We start from the raw sequence: 14,751 nt of genomic DNA, 5'->3' as shown, positions 1-14,751 counted from the left end.
TGTTGAAGTGATTGGGTCCATTGGCAGAGGTGCATGAAAGGGATTTGTGGGAGTCATATGGGGGGCAGAGCTTTGACTTACAAAGTTCTAAGATAGGGGTTTTATTGGCCACTGATGCAGTCAGAAGCAATTGATTATGTAAGGAGATGCCATCAGTGTCAAATTCATGCTCCCATTCAAAAGCAACCTGCAGATCAGTTAACTTCCATTTTGAATCCTATTCCATTTGCAATGTGGGGAATGGACATTCTTGGTTCGTTTCCTACTGCATCAAGAGGAAGGAAATATGTAGTGGCAGCAATTGACTATTTTACAAAGTGGGTAGAAGCAGAGGCTCTAGCAACCACAACTACAAGTCAGATGGAGAACTTCTTCGGAAATAAAATCATATTTAGGTTTGGGGTACCTAAAGTCTTATTGACGGATCATGGGACACAATTCAATAACGAGAAGTTCAAGGAGTTTTGTGCTCATTATCATATTGAGTATAAAAATTCCTCTGTTGCTTACCCTCAGTGCAATGGTCAAATCAAGATAACAAATAGAACTCTACTGCAAGGGATCAAGAAAAGGTTGGATGAAGCAAATAGTTCATGGGTGGATGAACTACCTTGCATATTATGGGCATATCGTACTACAACTAGAACTCCAATAGGGGAAACACCTTTAAATTGGCCTATGGATCAGAAGCATTGGCTCCAGTAGAGGTGGTAGTAGGATCTGAGAGATCAATGGAGTTTGACCCAATGACAAATGAAGAAGGATTAAGGGCTAATCTAGACTTTCTGGATGAAGTTCGGGAAAATGCATTATATAGAAACATTGAATATCAAAGTAAGACAACAACATATTATAACGCTCGTGTTAGACCCAGGTTTTTCAGAGTTGGAGATTTGGTTTTAAGAAAGAAGTCAACATCAGATCCAAGGAACTGCGGAAAGTTATCAACAAACTGGGAAGGACCGTATGTGGTGATTAAGGTTGTTAGTTCAAATACGTATTGGCTCAAGGACTTACATGGGAACTGTTTGAGGTGACTGTGGAATGTAGTTCATCTTAGAAAATATTATCAATGGTGAAAGAAAAGATTCATACTTTTTCCAAAAGTCTATTTTCATCAAAGTTCTGTCCTAAAAAGTTTTCTTCGCCATGAAGGAGGTTCTTCACAAGTTATGCCTTCCAAGGCCTGATCACGCTTTGTGAAGCTGATCATGGATCATGCCTTCCGAGGACGATCCAAACTTTCCGTAAGTCAGGCTTTCAGTAAGCCAAGCCTTCCGAGCCTAATCACGCTTTCCGAAGCTGATCATAGATCATGCCTTCTGAGGACGATCCAGACTTTCCATAAGTCAGGCTTTCAGTAAGCCAAGCCTTCCGAGGCCTGATCATGCTTTCTCGAAGCTGATCATAAATCAAGCCTTCCAAGGCCTGATCATGCTTTCTGAAGCTGATCATAAATTAAGCCTTTCGAGGCCTGAGCACGCTTTCCGAAGCTGATCATAAATCAAGCCTTCCGAGGCCTGATCACGCTTTCCGAAGTTGATCATAAATTAAGCCTTTCGAGGCTTGATCACGCTTTCCAAAGTTGATCAAGGATCAAGCCTTCCGAGGATGATCCAGACTTTCTGTAAGTCAGGCTTTCAGTGAGCCAAGCCTTCCGAGGCCTGATCACGCTTTCCGAAGCTGATCGTGGATCAAGCCTTCCGAGGATGATCCAGACTTTCTGTAAGTCAAGCTTTCAGTAAGCCAAGCCTTTCGAGATCTGAAGACTGATCAAAGATATTTAACAAGCTAAGCTATACGAGGATTCTGATCAAACTGCTAAGACACTTATCAGTCATTTTTGGAAGGAAAAGGAGTTTCTATCTGCAATTAAAATCAGAAGGTATTGAATGATTTAAAAGAAGTACCAAAGTCATAAATGATCCAAATACAAAAAGATCAATAAGTCAAAATGTCAGAAGTTTTTTTTTTTTAAAGAGACTAAGCTGGGGATTCTCATCATCACCGTTGACAGAAATATCATTTCCAGAATTGCTAGCTTTGGTAGATTCAGCAGAGCTTGAAGCTGAGTGCTTCAAAGCAAAACCCATACCCTCTCCTTTTTTGCCATTTTTTTGTTTTGTTTGTTATTTTTTCTTTTTTCTTTTTATTTTTTTTTTTTTCTTGTTTTTGTTTGTTTTTTTTTTGTTTTTGTTTTTTTTTTTTTTTTTTTTTTTTTTTTGTTTTTTTTTTTTTTTTTTTTTTGGTTTTTTTTTTTGTTTTTTTTTTTTTTTTTTTTTTTTCTTTTTGTTTTTTTTTTTGTTTTTTTTTTTTGTTTGTTTTTTTTTTGTTTTTTTTTTTTTTTTTTTTTTTTTTTTGGTTTTTTTTTGTTTTTTTTTTTTTTTTTTTTTTTTTTTTTTTGTTTTTTTTTGGTTTTTTTTTTTTTTTTTTTTTGTTTGTTTTTTTTGTTTTTTGTTTGTTTTTTTTTTTGGGTGGTGTTTTTTTTTTTGGTCTTTTTGTTTTTTTTTTTGTTTTTTTTTTGGTTTTTTTTTTTGTTTTTTTTGGTTTTGTTGTGTTTTTTTTTTGGTTTTGGTTTGTTTGTTCGTTTTTTGTTGTTTTTTTTTCTTTGTTGTTTTTTGTTGTTTGTCTTTGGTTTTTTGGTTTTTTTTCGTTTGTTTTTTTTTTTTTTTGTTTTGTTTGTTTTTTTGTTTGTTCGGTTTGTGTTTTTTTTTTTTGTTTTTGTTTGTGGGGGGTGTTTCTGTTGTTTTTTTTTTTCTGGGGGTGGTTTTTTTTTTGGTGCTTCTTGGTTTTTTTTTTGGGGGGGGGGTCCTCTTCTTCTTCTTGTTTTTTTTTTTTTTTTTTTCTGTTTTGTGGTCCTTTTTTTTTTGTTTGGTGTCTTTTTGTTTTTCGGTTGTTCGTTCTTTGTTGGTTTGTTGTTTTTTTTTTTGGGTTTCTTGTTTTTTCTTTTTTTTGCTTTTTTGTTTTTTGGTTCTTTTTTGTTTTTTTTTGTTTTTTCTTTTTGTTTTTGTTTCCTTTTGTCTTGTTTTTGTTTTTTTCTTCTTTTTCTCTTGCCTTTTGTTCTTGGGTCTCTTTCGGCTTTGTCCTTCCTGTTTTTTTTTTTTTTTTTTTTTTTTCTTTTTTTTGTTTTTTTGTTTTTTTGTTTTTTTTTGTTTTGTTGTCTTTTTTTTTTTTTGTTTTTTTTTTTTTTTTTTGTTTTTTGTTTTTTTTTTTTTTTTTTTTTTTTTTTTTTTTCCTTTGTTTTTTTTTTTTTTTTTTTTTTTGTTTTTTTTTTTTTTTTTTTTCTTTTTTTTTTTTTGTTTTTTCCTCCTCTCCTTTTTCTCTTGTTGTTTTTTTTTTGGTTGTGTTTTTCGTTTGCGGTGTTTTTTCTGTTGTTGTTTTGTGTGGTGTTTTTTTCGGTTTTTTTTTGGTTTTCTGTTGGTTTGTTTTTTTGGGTTTTTTTCTTTGGGTTTCTTTTGGTTTTGGCTTTTTTTTCTTTTCTTGTTTTTTTTTGTTTGGTTTTTTTTTTTTTTTTTGTTTTTTGTTTGCGTGGTTCTCGGCACACATCTCACTTGGTCTTTATCAGCATCAACACTGTGGTCTCAATTGATAGTGTGTCCCAATAGGGCTGGGTGGTCTTCTTCCATTTCAACCAAGCAACCGACTCATCTTTTGTTGGGTGAGCAGTTCGTTTAGTGGCTGTGTGGTCTCGTTGACTTTCAAGTGTTTTCTGTTCCAGCACGGAACTAACATCTTTGAGTTTTCTCTCTCTCGTGTCTGCTTTTTCTTCCTTTTTGTTTTGGGTTATTACAATTTTAAGTTCTTCATGTGCTTCATTGCTGCTCCTTGTTCTTGGTGGTCGTACTCACTGGTCCACCTGATCCTTTGATTGCTGTTCTATTTTGTGTTTTTCAATTCACAGGTCTACTGCTCATCGTTGTCTTTTGCTTTCAATCAAATTTATTTTTACCCTCGTATCCTTGTGATAGTTTGAGTTCTGTTGTGTTTGGTCTCTCTTGTGTACTAAGTCTGGTTTACATTCTATACTAGTGCTTGCTGTAACTTCATCTCCAGTCATCAATCAATTGGTTTTTGGGTTTCGTCACCCATGTTGGACCTTACTATTAGATATCACTCCACTGGTTGGGCTAGTGTTTTGGGTTACAATTTTCTGGTGTTGCCTCTGTTTCTATTTGCAGTGGTGTTTTGGCTGTTTGGCTTTTTTTTTGTTATTTAGGTCTAAATTAACCCTAATCACTCATGAACATGTAGATGGACATCCAGTTGATGAGATTGCACAAAAAACAATTGTATGTTTTCCTTCATTTTTTATTTATGTTTAAATCAAAATACGAGTCAGCTAATTTTGTTTCCAAATAAAATCAAGCATAATAAATGTGTATGATATGTATATTTTATATGTTAATTGCAGGAAAAAATCAAGGAAAAGAAAGCAGAAATTGATGCCTCTCAAGGTAATGGCAAGAGAAATAATTGGGACACCGACATCTTTTCTCAAGTGTTAAAGAAAGATAAACGTAGACGCATTCAAGGACTAGGATTGGGAGCTAGGCACCTCTGGACGGGTGACCCCGAACAAGTTACTTTTCGAAAAAAAAGTTAATATGTTAGAAGCTCAAGTCACCAGGATTTTTCGATTGTTAAGCAATCAAATCCAGATTGTCAGATGGAAGATTTCTCAACTGAGGAACAGGTAATGTTACTAAAATTTTATCTATCTCTAAAGCTTATTTTATTCCTAAAATTTTATGATTCTTGTTGTTATTAATTTTGCAAATATTGTATCTCTATGATAGGGGCTTAATCATTTCAATAGTCATGAAGAAAATCACTCTTCTAGGAGCAATGGTGCATCTTCTTCTCATGAAGGTAATTGATACTCTAAGCTATGGGTTTCTTATGAATTTTTGTTACAATTATTAATTGTTATTTATTTATTTTTTTTATATTGATTGCAGGATAATTTATTAAGAAGTTGATTCAACCACTGCGAGGTTGCACATAGCATAAAGTACATAAGCTTGGATCGACTAGTTGATTCTAGTGTTTTTTTTTTAAGTACACTTGAACTTTAGCATAGACCCTTTATCTAGAATTAAGTTTTAATTTGCAGTTATTCTAGTTTGAGTCAGTTGGATGACAAGTAACTTTCCTTTTATTTTTAACTTATGTGTATGGATTTCAGATGACAATGAATTCAGTAAATATATATTTGTTGCGAAGAAATGTATATCTACTAATCCGTGTCTACATATGTTATAGCATCTATATATAAAGAGTTTGTAGTTGTAAATTTTGTAAGACAATCCACACTAATATTGGTACCAATAGATGACTTGTGAATACATTTGTAGAATAAAATATGTAGCTACATCTTTATTGTGGATGAAATACCTACAAATAAATTCCACACCTAAAGCATTGTAGCAGAAATATTCGTAGTTAATATACCAAAGCTATAGATTAGCCACGAAAATGTCAGTCGCTACAATATGTCTACCAAGAAGTGAGATGCAAAAGCATCCGCAGCTAAAAGATCTATAGCCACGGAAACATCTGGGCTACAATATGTGTAGTTAGAAAGTTAGCCGTGGAATATCCACAGTTATAGTTTTCGTAGCTATGGGGTAGCCACGGTAACATATGTAGTTATACTTGCGGCAGCTAGAGGATATATAACCGTGGAATTATCTGTCGTTACAATATGTGTAGGTACAAGTTAGATGCGGAAACATCCATGGTTATATTTTTCGTAGCTATAGAGTAGCCATGGAAACATCCACAGTTATTTTTTCCGCAGCTAGATGATATATAACTAAGAAAATATCCATCACTTCAATATGTATAGCTAGATGTTGGATGTGGAAACATCTGTAACTATTAATCTGTAACTATAGATATAACTACAGAAACACCTGTAACTAAAAACCATAGCTATAGACAACCTTGTACATGCAGTATTTTATGTGTAGCTACTGCGTTTGCGACGGAGCCTGTTGCGACAGATAATAAACCGCATGTAATCCGTAGTTATAGGCTATTACTATGCATTTAAGTACATTTTACTGCGGAAAATTCCGCTGTTATATGCCCTTTTTGTTGTAGACGTCTTCAGAGGAATCTTCTTCATTAGTCTCTTCTGAAGAACTCCCAGATGACGAGTATTTCAAATTATGTGCAGCAAAGAACTTTCTAGTAGGCAGAGAGTAGGAAGCGACCACTTTGAGCTCAAAATTGGGATGTACCTAAAGAACTTTACCCCAAATCTCATCAGTGCAAACTTTGAACACATCCTTGCAAAATTCTAGAAAAGTGGGATTCTCTTTTGCCTGGTTTATGGCATCAGTGACGGCAGCAAAGGCAAGCTGGTAATCATCATTCATTCTTTTCTTCTCAATCTCAAACTGCCTTTCTTTTTTCTGGAACTCCCTTTCCATGGCTGCCTTTTCTTGAGAAATTTCATCCAAACTCAACTTCAATTTATTCTTCTCAATTTCTAATTCAGACTTGTCCTGAGCAAGAGAATTGACAAACTGTTGAAGTTGTTTGCTTTTCCTTTGCAAGTGATAGTTTTCCTTTTCAATTCCTTGGAATTTTACCAAAAATTTATCTTTCTCCTTCTCAACACTTCTGGACCAAGCGAAGGCTCTATCCAATTTACTTTGTAATTCCCTTGTCTCAAGTTCGACAAGCCTGGCTCTTTCTAGAGCATCATTTTTCAACATTTCCATTTGCTGCAGGTCCTCTTTATACTTCATTAGAGAAGATTTTAGACTTGAATTCTTCTTGCAAATCACGACAAAAATCAGAACATGTGGGAAAATCATCATGTAAATCACCAATCTCGTCAGTCAACTCTTTTTATTTCAGTTGAGCAGCTTCTAATTTTCTAGCTGAACGTCTAAAGTTACTTCTGAGATCTTGTACCTTATAGGCCAATTCAATGTTCTTGTTGATAAAATCCTCATTTTCCAGAGACAAAATCTTTTCTCTTTCAATAATCTCTGCAAAAGCATTGAAAGCAGCACCAAAACATCTACAATAGGAGTAAAGAAGTTCAACAAGGTGGAAAGTGAAAAAGAAAGCTTTTCAAAAGAGAAATTCATTTCTTACCCCCAAACATGAGTGTAGAGTCATGAATCACTCATTCTGGCTGTTTCTCTCTTATCCCGAGGTATTCTACCATTGGTATCCCATTCACAAGCAATTTGCCAGTTCCAAATAGAACTATACTCCTCTTTCAGATTCCAAAGGGGAACAAAGGGATCACCGGAGTGGGCAACACTCTAGGTATCTTCCAATTGTCCAAGATCAACATGATGGGGTACATCAATTCCACCAACTTTATGGTGATCCAAGGCAGCATCATTAGAAGCAACCTGATGGTCAACAACTTCAGCTTCAATGTTTTCCTGGTTTCTAGGACTGGGGGAAGATCAACCAGAATATTTGGAATTGGAGGAACAATAACTTGTTCTGGAATTGGTGGAGCTAGAGCAGGGATAGCATTAATATCTAGAACAACAATATCTGGAGTAGGGGCCAAGTGGATTTACATCCAAATTAAGAGGAGCACTGATGGGAGTAACATCAACAGAAGCAACATTTTGAACAAGCATCAGTGGGAGCAACATTCACTTGTAGAATATTTTCTTCAATAGTATTCTCTAGCAGGATATTTTCTTCAGGGATATTCTCCTCAGGAATACTTCCAGGAGGAGGAACAGGGTTAGTCTCATCAAACAATTCATTATCCATTTGAACAATAACATCACCTGCAGCACGAGTGATAATCTCTTCAGCCATTCTGTCCAACTGACTAAGGAAATACTTAGAAAATTCCTCACCTTGAACTGCAGGGTCAGCTATTTTCTCAGAAAGGGATGTGTTATTATCAAGAGGAGGAATGGACATTGAAGGAGTAAAACTTCGTGATCTATGGATTGAGCAGGCTCGACAACTTTCTCTACATCCTCGCCCTTGAGATTGGCTTTTTCTGGAGAAGAAGGGGGTGTGGGAACCTTTTTGCTTTTACCTTTTTTGGTGGAAGTCAACTCCTGACATGAAGAGGGACCCATGGAATGGAGTCTCCTCAAAGTGCTAGACTTTTATGTGTGACCTTCACCAACTGAAACTTTAACAATGTTCATGTCGGAACTTTCTTCATTATCATTTTCTTGATCAGGAACTTCCTGATCAATTGGGCTTTCCTTTTCGGCAATTTCCTTTCTGGACTTTTTCCATGGAATTGCATTGGAACCAGGGTCATCGGATAAATTTTTTGAAGAAGTTTTTATTCTCCTTTTCTCCTTTCTGAACCTACGCTCGGCCTCTCTTTCTTCAAAGACAGCTTTTTGAAGTTCAGAAATATTTAGAGCCCTCCAAACCCCAGTTCCTGAAAGGAAGGCAAAGTCAGAAGAAGAAAGAGATGGATATATATATATATATATATATATTGGCAAAGGAGAGAAACCTGGTAGAAGATTGTGGTGGGCTAGGCTTGGGTCAGTTTTGAGGTCCTTGGCAATGACTAGTTCTCCACTAGGAATCAGACTCCATGTATATTTGTCATATTCATTAAGGTCAGGACGACGGTTCAGAGGAAGAAAATAATCTTGGGTATGCAAACTCCATCGAGAGCAATAGTTTGGAGCTTGAATGGCTTTTTCCCGACGATATTTAGCGATTTTTCAGCGATATTATTTAACTTCATTTTTCGATGTAGCTTTCGGTTCGGTACTCACCGAAACTAGGCGAAATTTGCCAAAATGTTTTACCATGAGCATAGTTTATTATCAACGTATTCAGCATTCATGTTTTTGAGTAATTTCATTTATCGTCGACCATCCTCGAGTGATTTTTCTAGTTTTAGTTAATTGGAGCTAGATCAATGTTGAATAACGCGAACTAGCATGTTCCTTATGTGGGTTTAGCTAATCAATGGGTAGGATAGGGATACTCACCTACCTCACGTAACCACTATTGGAACTCATCAGGCGTGATTCGCATCCTCAGTTAAATTCTCCATAGGAATATGATGATTTTGAATAAGGATGTCAATGCATTTGTGGACTGGAAGATACCCGTGTGTAATTTTGTTCTAGGTTCTTTGATATGCCTTGTGCTACAGCTTTGTTGTAGCATTCACAAACCAAATTCAAGGGAGGGAAAATTGACTTCCCACATTTATAACACTTATAATAGTTCTTTCCATCGTGTGCTCTCCAATTTAGGACCTCTTGTTTAAGTCGTCTGTCCATCGTCTTTTTAGTTCATTAATCACTAATTAATTTTGTCAATCTTGTTTAACTTAATCTTCCTTTCACATTGAGATTTACTGAAAAAATTCTCCGTGGGATTGATACCCGACTTACTATTTACTACCTGATTTACTGAAAAAATTCTTGGCATTGGAAAAATGGACCATAATGGATGAAGAAATGACATGAGGCATAGAAGAGTAACAAAGAACAAGTCTTCTCAATTTGCTGTAGGGATGTTGTAGCATTATGGTAGCATGATTTTCCCAGATTGGACACGTGGCATTATCTAATGAAATCACTAAAAAGGGCTAACTGATTAGACATTCCTCTTGTCACTATGTGAAGGATCTTAGCCATTGATCTAATAAAAGAAGGTTCTAATCCTACAATCCATTTTTACCCTATCACTTTGGGAAATTTTTGGGGGAAATAAAGAGGGTGAGGAGCCACTAAAAGAAAAAAGAGAGAATCAGACAGGGAGAAAAGAAAGCTCGTGCAAGAGGAAGAGCTATTGGAGATAGGGAGCTGGAGCATTGTGGAAGCATTCTCCTAGTTCTCTATTTGGTTTTATATTTCCTACTTTTTATATTCTAGCTAAATTCTTTTAATGGTTGCATTTATTTATCTGTATTAGAACTTTAATATGAGCTAATTTCTTACTTTGTTGGGACGATAAAAGTACCCAAACCTATGATTTGAGTTGTGATTATTCAGTTTTTCACGGTACGAATCTCGCCCAAGTTTGCCGGTTCGCCACGGCCAGATTTCGCCGATCTCCTAATTCAATTTTAATCCCAAATCCCGATTCCCAAACCAATCCTTATAATACCCTATTATCATGACACGCAATCCCAGGGTCCCACCCACTTTTAAACTTCAAAATCCCAACCCATTCCCATCGTCACACTCATTTTTCATAGTGGTGCGTCAGATCTCTTTTCATTTCCAAACTAGTGCGTCAAATCTCTTTTCATTTTTCAAAGTGGTGTGTTAGAGATATTTCTTCTCTTTGCGTGTGGGATAACCGGATATGTTTCAGGCGGTGGTTCCAGCTTCACATCTTCGCTCTTCACTGAGATTTTAGACAAATAAAAATAGGAGAAATCGACGGTGGTTAAGGAAAAGGTTTCTATTTTAGGCAGCGGTTTTGGTGATTCCGGCGCTGATAGACGAGAAGAGGTGAAGAACAAGTGAACAACAGAAGATGGAAGGGCTTCGGGCATATTTTGCATCTTCTTCTTCTTCTTCTTCTTCTTCTTCTTCAATCTTCTCCATCAAAGCAAGGATTTTGCTGGTGACCGAAGGATTTTGACCATGAATCTGAACACGGTTGGCGACATTTCGCAGGTTCACTGTCGATTTTTGACGAGTTTTCGCCGATTCGGCTTTTTCCCGATGATATTTAGCGATTTTCCAGTGACATTATTTAACTTCGTTTTTCGGTGCAGCTTTCGTTTCGTTACTCACCGCATCTAGGCGAAATTTTCCGAAATGTTTTACCATGAGCACAGTTTATTATCAACGTATTCAGCATTCATGTTTTTGAGTAATTTCATTTATCGTTGACCATCCTCGAGTGAATGTTTTGGTTTTAGTTAATTGGAGCTAGATCAATGTTCAATAACGCGAACTAGCATGTTCCTTATGTGGGTCTAGCTAATCAATGGGTAGGGTAGGGATATTCACCTACCTCACGTAACCACTATTGTAACTCAGCAGGCGTGATTCGCATCCTCAGTTAAATTCTCCATAGGAATATGATGATTTTTAATTAGGATGTCAATGCATATGTGGACTGGAAGATACCCGTGTGTAATTTTGTTCTAGGTTCTTTGATATGCCTTGTGCTGCAGCTTTGTTGTAGCATTCACAAACCAAATTCAAGGGAGGGAAAATTGAGTTCCCACATTTATAACACTTATAATAGTTCTTTCCATCGTGTGCTCTCCAATTTAGGACCTCTTGTTTAATTCGTCTGTCCTTCGTCTCTTTAGTTCATTAATCACTAAGTAATTTTTTCAATCTTGTTTAACTTAATCTTCCTTTCACATTGAGATTTACTGAAAAAATTCTCCGTGGGATTGATACCCTACTTACTATTTACTACCTGATTGCAACACGTGCATTTGCGTAGCATTTTCAGACACGAGCAAACAGTTTACGAAGAGCATATCTGAATTTACAACATGCAGCAGTTTTTGTTGGTCTTTTGGTCTTCTTCTAGCTAGTATTGAAGTAAAGGAAGAAACCCATTTTGGCAGTACTTCTATTCATTGTTTTGTAAAATCAAGAGTTACTGCTTTTATTCATTCCATGAAGACCAACATGCAGCGCCTATACTTACAGAAGAATCAGCCCATGGAGAATAACGTACAGTGCTTGAAGTTACATTAATTAAAAGAACGAGAAACAGCTCAGCAAGGGCTGCCGACCTTACAATTGAGTGCACCAGCAGACTGAGTGAGGCTGCTGACAAGGCTGCCGTCCTTTGGTTTAATAAGGTCTCCACTGAGGAGGGCCTGCTTCTGTGCTGGGGAACCTGATTCAACAAAGAAGGCACCATTCTCCATCACATCACCCTGCGATACCCACGCCCAATTCTTCCACTCGCTTTCTGGCGCTAAAGCCCTCTTGGTAACCTCCTTGGTTCTCGATGAGCTTCCAGCAGCAAAACGGTTGCCCTGGCAGAGGAAGGATGGCTTCATGCTGCCCCCAATGGCGTACATCCCCCATTCCGTGTAGTCATTGTTCACCACGTGAGCAAATCCATTTAGGACTTTGGGCAACCTCTGTGTTAATCCTTTCCCAAAATGGTTATATGCTATCGTAACCTGCATCTTGTTGTCAGGAGAGGAGGTGTTTGCATTTAACAACATCACCTGTCAACACGATTGTTCACCAATAAGGAAGCAACAGTCAGTGGGTCGACTAGGAAGGTCGAAGTACTCCTAGTTTTTACGTAGTCAATCCTTTTATAAAATAAGTTAGTTACATTTAGAGAAATTAGCTTTAGCAGGAGACTTATAGCAAATTGACCAGTTATACGTACGTGGTCATGATTGCTGAAGTCGATATTCGAGATGGTGATGGCGGTGGAACCCTCGACGGCATCGATTAGGCCATCTGCAGCTTTGGACATGGTCACGTGGTCGATCCAGATGTCAGAGGAGCCAAAGATGTTGATGGCATCACCGTCGCTGACAGTGCGTTTTCCGTAGTGGTCGACAGAAGCGCGAATCATACCACCTGGAGTTGCAACGATGTCATGCATGTGGAGGTTGGTGATGATGACATTGCGGACGGACTGGAGGGTAAAACCAGCGCCTTTGGTAATGTGGACATTGGCGCCACGGCCATCGATAGTCTTGTCAGGGGCGATAATAAGCTCACCCTTGAGTACGATGTTCATGTCTTTCTCGAAGATTATCCACAGTGGTTCCTTCTGAATGACAGCATGGCGGAGGGTGCCATTCTTTGGGTCGACCATGTCATTGTCGGAGGAGTCAGTGACGACATAGATCTTGCCGTCCTTGCCACCACCAGCCTTCTTGCCGAAGCCCAAAGCGCAGTTGGCGTATGCCTTTCGATCATCGGCCCAGTTAGCCTTGCACCTCCAGCACACATCTATTGGGTTCGTCGCCTGGCATGCTCCTCCAGTCTCCCCCAACCTCCGTTGTCTTGTCCTGCATCATTCATTCATCCATCCAAATCTATCGTAAGTACAGAAGTTATCCATTTCTCAACGTAAAATAGCTCAATTTATACATTATCCATGGAATTTTTTTTTTAATTATAATTTGCGAGCACGGAGAATTTTCAGAAGATTCAAATTTGGGACCTACATGTGCACATGTGAGTTGAGCTGAGCAGCAACTGCCGAAGGATTGGGCTCAAAACTTTCACTGCTGTGCTTTGCAGCCGCCTTGGCTCGTTGTCGCCACACTGCATCGAAGTTGCCTATATCGGCCTTCACCGCATAGTTGAACAAAAACAAGAAGACAACCAAGCCGCTTGTTGTAGCTAGTCCCATTTTCTTTTACTCTTGTCCCGCCCCCCTTTTTTGACCCTCCACTCTGGTGAAATGGGTTTTTTATTTATTTAGTTTTTGTACCCTCCACTCAGGTGAAATGGGTCAAAAATAAAATACAAGACCTTGGGCCAAAAAACAAACAGATCGAAAGCCACCTGAGTTTCTCCAAAGCATCGTGATCTCTATATATATTGCAATTGAGAGCCCAAATATGGGGAAGTACCATATGGGTCGAGAAAGTGAGGCCTTGCGTGCACTTCGCATATAACAGTTAATTTCCTACCGTGATTTGTGTTTTCTTTTCCCATCTCCAATCTCTGTTTTGGCCAGATTGAAGGATTCAAACTCTCTACCACCATATGTAATCACTGCCTTATTATAGCATTATTTACCCCCGAAATAGCCTCATGATATCGTTTTACCTAAATTAAGAGAGTGGGTTATCATGCAAGAACAGTGTCTCATTTCTAGGAGCAGTTTCCTAATTTATACACAGAGAAAAATGGTGATTGCGGGGCCTTCTTCTCCTTTAGACCCATTTGCGGCTAGAATTAGGACCTCATTCCATCCGAAGTCAAAAATTTTGGACCTTCATGCTTATACATGCCTCCATTAGCTCCCGCTTGCATAGGGTCCATGCAAATACATTTAATTTCTCTCTTCCTTGAAATACATATAGTCAGGAGTACATCAAAAACTATATTATATGTTTACAACCATAAGAACCCCTCGAATCTAAGGACCAAGTTTCTTGGTGTAGTTTCCCGATTTATACAAAAGAGCACAGGTGATTGCGTGGCCTTCTTCAGTTCTTCTCCCTTAGATCCATTTGCAGCTAGAATCAGGGCCTCATTCCATACGGAGTCAAAAATTCCAGCCCTTCATGCTTATGCGAGTTATGCATGCCTCCATTAGCTCCTACTTGCATGGGGCGATGCAAATATATTTAATTCTCTCATCCTTGAAATGCCTATAGTCAGGAGAAATCAAAAACTATATTATACATTTACGACCATAAAAACCTCTTGAATCTAAGGACCAACCGTTAGCAACCGAAGAGAACCTTGTTTCTCTAATAATTGACACTAATGCGTGCAATATAAATTGGTTGTACCACCAAGTTAAAACCTTGAATTTAATTGAAACTTACGACATGATATGGGAATTGATCTTTTATATGTTTGATGTTAACAAGGTTAGCATTCAACAACGCTGTCGCTTGCAGTCATTTAGAAATCAGAATGGGTTTGGGTCGACCCAGATTGGATTTGGTTGAGATTGATTGGATCCTCATTTTCAAGCCAGGGACTGCTCCGGGTCTCGCTTCCAGCTTTTAAAACATAAGTTGGTTGAGTTGCTTCTGTTGTAATATAGTTTCAAGTGGTCTTCTCCTAATAGTTTAAGACTTTTAGGTAGAACACTTGATTCATAAACAATGTATTGAAGTAGGCAGGCAAA

General features: G+C 37.6%; 1 protein-coding gene across 1 annotated transcript; it reads right to left on the bottom strand.

Moving 5' to 3' along the window:
- Positions 1-11,498: 11,498 nt before the first annotated feature.
- LOC149019082 (putative pectate lyase P59) lies at positions 11,499-13,317 on the bottom strand. The gene is made up of 3 exons (XM_089154471.1): positions 13,106-13,317; positions 12,313-12,940; positions 11,499-12,142 (listed from the first exon to the last, which is right to left on the bottom strand). Exons 1-3 carry the CDS (start codon positions 13,291-13,293, stop codon positions 11,678-11,680), a joined length of 1,281 nt encoding a protein of 426 aa, XP_089010597.1. The 5' UTR covers positions 13,294-13,317; the 3' UTR covers positions 11,499-11,677.
- Positions 13,318-14,751: the final 1,434 nt, after the last annotated feature.

Source organism: Hakea prostrata, chromosome 4 (genome assembly GCF_041222555.1).
Source record: "Hakea prostrata isolate BN-2017 chromosome 4, UWA_Hpros_2, whole genome shotgun sequence".
NCBI lineage: Eukaryota > Viridiplantae > Streptophyta > Magnoliopsida > Proteales > Proteaceae > Hakea > Hakea prostrata.
Note: the sequence above shows the minus strand (reverse complement) of the source record. Positions and strands in the feature narration are given on the sequence as shown.

What these genes read in the sequence shown, in the direction of transcription:
- LOC149019082 (XM_089154471.1), bottom strand. Translation starts at nt 13,293, where the DNA reads ATGGGACTAGCTACAACAAGCGGCTTGGTTGTCTTCTTGTTTTTGTTC. An exon ending in CTCAACTCACATGTGCACAT is followed by an intron (nt 12,941 to 13,105) that starts GTAGGTCCCAAA and finishes ATGCAGGACAAG; the next exon opens with ACAACGGAGGTTGGGGGAGA. An exon ending in ACTTCAGCAATCATGACCAC is followed by an intron (nt 12,143 to 12,312) that starts GTACGTATAACT and finishes TCGTGTTGACAG; the next exon opens with GTGATGTTGTTAAATGCAAA.